Source organism: Bos javanicus, chromosome 12, assembly GCF_032452875.1.
Source record: "Bos javanicus breed banteng chromosome 12, ARS-OSU_banteng_1.0, whole genome shotgun sequence".
Classification (NCBI taxonomy): Eukaryota; Metazoa; Chordata; class Mammalia; order Artiodactyla; family Bovidae; genus Bos; species Bos javanicus.
In genome coordinates, this window is record NC_083879.1 from 9,947,867 (window position 1) to 9,955,556 (window position 7,690).

General features: G+C 40.7%; 1 protein-coding gene across 1 annotated transcript; it reads right to left on the reverse strand.

Annotated features, from left to right (window-relative positions):
• Window positions 1-1,843: 1,843 nt before the first annotated feature.
• On the reverse strand, window positions 1,844-2,823 carry LOC133258068 (pre-mRNA-splicing regulator WTAP-like). The gene has a single exon (XM_061434400.1). It carries the CDS (start codon window positions 2,712-2,714, stop codon window positions 2,289-2,291), a length of 426 nt encoding a protein of 141 aa, XP_061290384.1. The 5' UTR covers window positions 2,715-2,823; the 3' UTR covers window positions 1,844-2,288.
• Between the last annotated feature and the right edge of the window lie 4,867 nt (window positions 2,824-7,690).

The following is a 7,690-nucleotide window of genomic DNA, read 5'->3' on the forward strand; positions in this document are numbered from 1 at the left end:
CCTTTTCTGACTGCCACAAATGTATTAGCTGCTGATCATAACCATTACCATACAAAATTAAATACACTTCAATTAGGAAGTAGCACACTACATGTGATTTTTCTATTTTGAGTTTTTTTTTTTAATTTATTTTAAATTTTCTGGGGTTCTACAGCCTCTGATTCAGTAAAACAAGGGAGTTGCATTGAATGAAACTTTAAAATACCTTCTAAATGTAAACATTTTATATTTCTTATAGCATATGAGGTGCTAATTTTAAAGAAGAGGATTTCATAAGCACTTATTATGTATAAATTATTTAACATTCATTTTCTCATTTAATTTGATATTAGTAGGAATACCTTATGTTACAGTAACAGAAACTTAGTTTAAACCACTTTTAATAAAAGAAAGTAATACTTGTATGACTGCACAAAATGAAACAAAACACCAATCTAAAGCAAGCATTAGCCCCTGGCACAATTGAATCCAGGGTTCAAACCATATCTTCAGCTCTTGATGTCTCCTTCATTTTTGTCTCTTTATTCCTCAGAGTTAGTCTGTTTCTCATATAAGCCCTCTTAGAAGCAATGACCCTGATAAAAAGCTCAACTTTTTCATTATCATTCATTTAATAATTCCAGAAGAAATAGAGTTTTTCTTTCCCAATAATTATAGCAAAATTGCATGATTGATTCTTACTGGACTTACTTGGGTTATGTGCATGATCTCCTGTGATCAGAGACATTCAAAAGCAGGACTAACTAGTTCTAAGTACCCAACCCTAAATTAAGAGTCTTGGGGTTAGGCCCACTCAGACCTCCTAATCTGAGATCAGGGTAGGATTTGTTGCCAAAAGATAATCTCTTATTATTTTTTTTTTAAGGAGTTACAATAAAAGTCTTTAAGTTTGATCAGTACAGGTAAGATACACTAGATCACAGAGCAATATGCATTAACAGGATGCAACAATTCATAAAAACTGAGTAACCATGCACACAAATTTCTTAAACATTCAATCACCTAAAGAGAAAATGCACAGATGTATGGTGGGAAAAACTGTATCTAACACTGAAACTACTATAGGACTCCTTCAACAAGTCCAACTTTTAGTGATAAAACTACTGTACTGGGCAACCTTGGCAGTCATAAACCCACATCTCCTCTGACAAGTCTGAATGGTGCATAAGCATAGTAACAGCATGAGTAAGAATGCCCTCACACAGCACAGGTTCTAGGGTAGACACAGATTCACACAGACATCACTGTGTTATACTTTAAGGAAAGAGTTCCATTTACAACTTCACATTAACTCATATAAAAATAACCTGACCCTACACAAAATGTCCTTTTAGCAACATTCAAAGTAATTAACTGTTACAATTTCCAAAGTGGCAGAGGTATTGAAGCAAAGAAAAAGGGAAAAAAAGAAAAAAAAGGCAAATTGTGAAAAAAGTATGCGTTAATTAAATGGACAGTATCCTCTTCCAAATTAAGTGACACTGTATAAGAATTTGCTGGATTTTTTTTTTTTTTTTTTACAAACTGAACCCTGTACATTTACACTTGAATCCAAGCCATTCTGAACGTGGCGGGAAGCCGCAGTTCAGTTACCTTTCCCACTCACTGGTTTCTCCTCTTGCAGAGGAGAACAGACTCTTAATGACTGGAGTCTGTGTCATTTGAGTGGTGTGTGAGAGAGTTTTCACTGCCCCTGGGAGAGTCTACACTTTCATACCCTGCACTGAGTTGGTTTATGTAACTACTACCTCCTCTGCCAGTTCTCTCCTCCGAGCTGCTGGAGGCCTTATTCCCATTCCCTGGAGAAGAAGGAAAGTCATCTACGGCTGTGTCCCTATGAAATCCAGACCCAGACGTCCTCTGCCGGGAGGAACCGCCATTACTTGGTCCGTTGGCCAGATGACTGCAGTCTTTACCTGTGGCCTCTGCCTGTCCTACAGGCTCAGAAGATGTAGTCCTGCTGGTACTCGGGCCTGGGGCTTGAGACTGCTGCTGTTGGTACTGAGCCAACTGCGAGCATGTCTCCTTCAGTTGTTGCTGAAGAACTAGAATGGTACTCTGCATACCCTGTACTTCTTCGTCAAGTTGAATGATGAAGTCATTCAGTTCATCCTGACTGCTTTTAAGCTCCTCACTATATTTCTTCTGTAAAGCCAACTCCGCTTCAAGTTGTGCAATACGTCCCTGGGACAGCTGCCTTCCAAGCTCTTGATTCTCCTGGATAAGCATTCGACACTTTGCCATTAACTTTTTGCCTGTTAGGCTACCAGGCGTAAACTTCCAGGCACTCAGTTCATTCTGGGCTTGTTCCAGTTTGTCTGTAGTCTGTTCCAGTTCACTTTCATTTTTAGGAATAACAGGTTGATCGCTGGGTCCACCATTGTTGATCTCAGTTGTGCAACGCTAGGCTGCTGGACTTGCTTGAGGTACTGGATCTGAGTAGTACACTCTTGCATTTCTTGCTCCTTGGTTGCTAGTCGCATTTCAAGAATGTTTTCCCTGCGTGCAGATTCTTGCTGCTGCTGCTTTTGTTTTTCTTCAGATTCCCTTAAGCCAGTTACATCATTAGAGTTGAGATCTGTGTACTTGCCCTCCAAAGCTTGCACATATGCTTCATACTGTTTCCACCTTAGAATTAATTCATCTCGTGCCATAACTTTGAAGTCTGCTTCACTCAGTCGAACCTTTTTGGGAAGAGGTTCTTCGTTGGTCATCTTGAATCCTCTCCAGACGGAGCCTGCGCCGGCGCCCACCTCGTCACGTAGGCTGACCCTGCGTTGTCCTCTCGCCGCCAAGGCCGCCCGACCGTGCTGCCTCCGCCGGCCCCCGCGCTCCTCCTCCGTGCCACAACCCTGGCGCTCCCCTTTCGATAATCTCTTATTAGAAGAAAGGGATTTATGCTAGCCAAGCAAAAATTAGCACATAATCTGCAACAAAATCCAACAGTTTGTGAGGCTGGTATTATGATCCCCATATATTTTCTCACCAAACTAAGGGTCAGCACACTTTTTCAGGAAAGGACAAGAGAGTCAATATTTTATGTGTTTTTTTTTTTTTTTTTTTGAGTCATAGGTGGTCTCTACCACATATTCTATTGGTTTTTGTACTTCCCTGGTGGTTCAGACAGTAAAGCGTCTTGCTTACAATGAGGGAGACCTGGGTTCGATCCCTGGGTCAGGAAGATCCTCTGGAGAAGGAAATGGCAACCCACTCCAGTACTCTTGCCTGGAAAATCCCAGGGATGGAGGAGCCTGGTAGGCTACAGTCCATGGGGTCACAAAGAGTCGGACACGACTGAGCGATTCTGTCACATATTCTACTGTTTTTTACAACCCCTCAAAAAATGTGAAAAGCTTCCTTCGTGTGGAGGCTGTATGGAAACCAGCAGTGGGCTGGATTTGACTCATGGCTTTGGGCCCTGCACTAGACAGTAATTTGAAGGCAGAATCTGTGTTTTGGTGGTATTAGTATTCTCAGAACACATGGTGAGTGCTCCGTTAATGTTTGTTTGGTCAGTAAGTGCAGGCTTGACTCAGTTACATTGAGGATTAGAATGAGGCTATGAATTTCAAACTCATTTCATACGTGTGTTGTTGCTATTGTTCAGTTGCTCAGTCACATCCAACTCTTTGTGACCCCACAGACTGGCAGCAGGCCAGGTTTCCCTGTTCTTCACCATCTCACAGAGCTTGCTTAAAACCATGTCCATTGAGATGGTGATGCTATATAACCATCTCATCCTCTGCCACCCTCTTCTCTTATGCCTTCAGTCTTTCCCAGCATCAGGGTCTTTTGCAATGAGTCAGCTCTTCTCATGAGGTGGCCAAAGTAGTGGACCTTCAGCTTTAGCAGCAGGCCTTCCAATGAACATTCGGGGTTGATTTCTTTTCGGATTGACTTTTAGTCATAGCATGAGAATAACAGAGATGGAAACACTTGCTCAAACACTTGACAAATTTAATCTAACCTCAGCCTTTTCGGGAGAACAGTTTGAAGAAGAAGGGGAGAAGGAAGGAAGAAAAGAGCTGAGATGTTAAAAAATAATCCTTCATGCAGTCATGAAAGATCACATGGAGAATGCAATGGGCCTTTCTAATGGTAGAGCAGAGGGAAAAACACAAAGAATCTGAGAAAACACATTCTTTTGGGGCACCAACCAAACAGTAACTGTCACTGCCTAAAGGACAAGTTCATGAGATAAACTGTTGAGAGAGAGGTAGAAATGTCTCTAGTTATATTTTTAAACACAGAACCCATCTAACTAATGCCTCCAAGCTTCTAAAGCCAAAGCCCTCAGCTTCCCATAGCCACACTTGCTAAGATGTACAGCTATGGCAACAATCAAAGGAAGTGGAGCTTCTGTGACAGCTGGAATGAAATACTATGGAGAGAAAAATCACAACTTTATATTTGCGTGTGCATGAATGTTCAGTCATGTCTGACTCTTTGTGACCTCATGGATGGTAGCCCACCAGGCTCTTCTGTCCACAGAATTTTCCAAGCAAGATTACTGGAGTGGGTTGCCATTTCCTACTCCAGGGGGTCTTCCTGACCCAGGGATAGAACCCAAGTTGCCTACATCTCCTGCACTGACAGACAGAATCTTTACCACTGTGCCACCTTGGGGAGTTTTAATTTATGCTATATAGTACTATCTTATTCATCTTTCTTTAATAAACACATGTCAAATTTGCATGTATATCATTGTACCACTTCAATCATTCCATGACATTTTTTCTACCACTATGATCTGACAGTCTTTCAACCTCACATAAATGCCAAGTACTTTGATCCCAACATCTTTTCCACAAGTCATCCCTCGTGAAGTCCTCTTTTCCTCCTCATGTAGTTTAAAATACACAATCAATGGAGTAATTACATCCAGTCTTAATTTCTTGCTACTCATTATGGCTGAATGGTAGCATCCAAAATGATATGCCCATGTTCTAATTCCAAGAACTTGTGAATGCTATCCTATTTAGAGAAAAAGACAGGGGTCTTTGCAAATGTAGTTATGTCAAAGATCTTGAGATCATTCTGAATTATTAATGTGGACCCTGAGTCCGATGACAAATGTCCTTAGAAATGACACACAGCACACATGCAGAGAAAGTGATATGAAGACAGAGACAGCAGTTCTCGTCTGTGTTGTGGCCACAAGTCAGAGAGAAGAGAAGGAGGAAATGTGTCCAAGGGGAACAGATATTGGAGTGATGAGGCCACAAGTCAAGAAATGTCAACAGCAACCATAAGCTGAAAGAGGCAAAAAAATATATTTATATATATTTCCCCTTAAAGCCTTTGGAGAGAGTTCGCCTGTGCTGACACCTTGATTTCAGAGTTCTGACCTCTAGAACTACAAGAGAAAATAAATTTATATTGTTTTAAGCCACCCAACCTGTAGTGATTTGTTACAGCAACCACAGAAAATTTTTTAGAGTTGTCTGGGTCATGGCAAACCTCCACCTCCTCTGAACCTTATCCCATGCACTGAACATGGCTGGAGAAAACTCACAACTATTACCATTTTAAATCCATAACTACAAACTTCCCTGGTTGATCTGTGCTCTTTCTAGCTCTTCTCATGAATGACTTCTTATACTCACTTTTGGCTGGCATTATCACTTTATCTTTCCCTGAAAATAAATAGAAGAAATCAAAGAAGCTTTATAGGCTCTTATCAGGCAGTAGGTAGCCATTTATCCTGGATATGTAGATCAGGTATTCATACTCCCCTCTAAACATCTAAGGACAATTCCAGCCCATGAGCTAATCAACCCTTTCTTGCCTATCAAAGGTCAAGACTCCAAAGATCGCCCCATCTTTTCTGTATACATCAAGTTTTCTCTCTCTTGCAGGGGTCCCCAGCCTCTGGGATCTAATGCCTGATGATTCAAAGTGGAGCTGATGTAACAATGACAGAAATAAAGTGCACAATTAATGTAATGTACTTGAATCATCCTGAAACCACAACACCACCTCTAGTCCATGGAAAAAACTGTCTCCCATGAAACTGGTCCCTGGTGCCAAAGCATCTGGGAACTGCTGCTCTACTGAATTGCATTCAACATACAAAAATATTCTTCTTTATACCATCTACAATCATAATTCTTCCTTATGCAGCAAAGCTCCACTAAGTTGTCTGAACTGATTCCCTCCAATTCCTGTCTTCTCATTTTGAGTTAAACATACTCGATCAAGTTTTGCCCCTACTCCATCAACAGTACTCTTAGCAAGGTGTCTTAACTGGATGCTGCTAAATTTAGTGATCAATTTCTATTTCCCCCTTTACTTGTCAGTAGCACTCAACACTGTCTCAATGTCTTCCTCCTTGTTAAAAATCTCTTGACTTGGGTTTGAGAACCCCATACTCCTGTTTTTATGCCTCCCTCACTGACCATTCTCATTTCCCTTGCTAATTTCTCCTCTTTTCCCTAGCTCTTAGCTTTTTTATATCTCAAGGATTTCCTTTGTCCTCTTTACTTCCCACACTCAAAATTTTTTGTGATCATACTGTCTCATGAATTTAAATATCATCTATTAGTAGGATAATCCTAAATTTATGTCCCCAGTCAAGACTCTTTTCCCAAACTCCAGACTATATCCACCTGTTTCCTTTACTTATCCATTCATTTGAACTTGAAAGTAGGCATCTCAAACTTGCATCCAAAACAGATCCTTTGAGTTCTCTCCCACAAAATTTTCTTTCCACATTATGTTAATGGATAGACTATTATTTATTCATGGATTATGGGTATTATCCACAGTTTATCCATTAGTTAATGGGTTTCCCTGTGTCTCAGATGGTAAAGAATCTACCTGCAATGTGGGAGATGTAGGTTCAATCCCTGGGTTGGGAAGATGCCCCAGAGAAGTAAATGGCAACCCACTCCAGTGTTCTTACATGGGAAATCCCATGGACAGAGGCGCCTGATGGTCTACAGTATGAGGGGTCACAAACAGTCAGATGACTGAGCGACTTTCTCTTCACTTCATCCATTAATTTCTTAAGACAAAAACCTCTGGCGTGGAATCGGAGACATCTATATATAGATTTTGCATCCCACATCCAAATTATCAGAAAATATCGTTGGTTCTATTGTCCAAATATACTGAGAATAAGACAATTAATTTCCATCTTCATTGGAAACACCTGGTCCAAACAAGCATTATCTCTTATCTGATCTACAAGTTGCCAGCTTTGTCTTTCAAGACTATAACTCAGATTATATCACTTCTCAAAATGTTTCCAATAGTTTTCCTACTATCATTCAGAAAGGAAATTAAGCTCCTCAGACTAGTGTATACCATTTATATCTTTAACCGTATTTTCTGTTGTCTCCTGCATTCGCTTCTCTACAGCTATGTGGGCACCCTTGCTGTTCCTACAAAATACCTGACTACCTTCTGTTAGAACATTTACACTGGCTGTTCCCTCAGACTGGAATACCCGCTCCCCAGATAACTGCAGGTGTAACTCCTTCACATCCTTTAAATCTCTGCTCAAATGTCATTCTTCTCTGAGGTCTACACTGACCACCATATTTGAGAATTGCCCTGACCCCAACTACTGCACTCCCTATTTGCCTTCCTTGATAAGGCAAATATTCTCCATGATCCTTATCATTTTCTGTCATACTATATGATCTCTTTAACTCCTTGGTTCACTGGTTAATTTCTGCTCCCCTCC

Bases quoted from the DNA above. Each gene is read 5' to 3' on its own strand.
- LOC133258068 (XM_061434400.1), bottom strand. From the start codon at position 2,714: ATGACCAACGAAGAACCTCTTCCCAAAAAGGTTCGACTGAGTGAAGCA.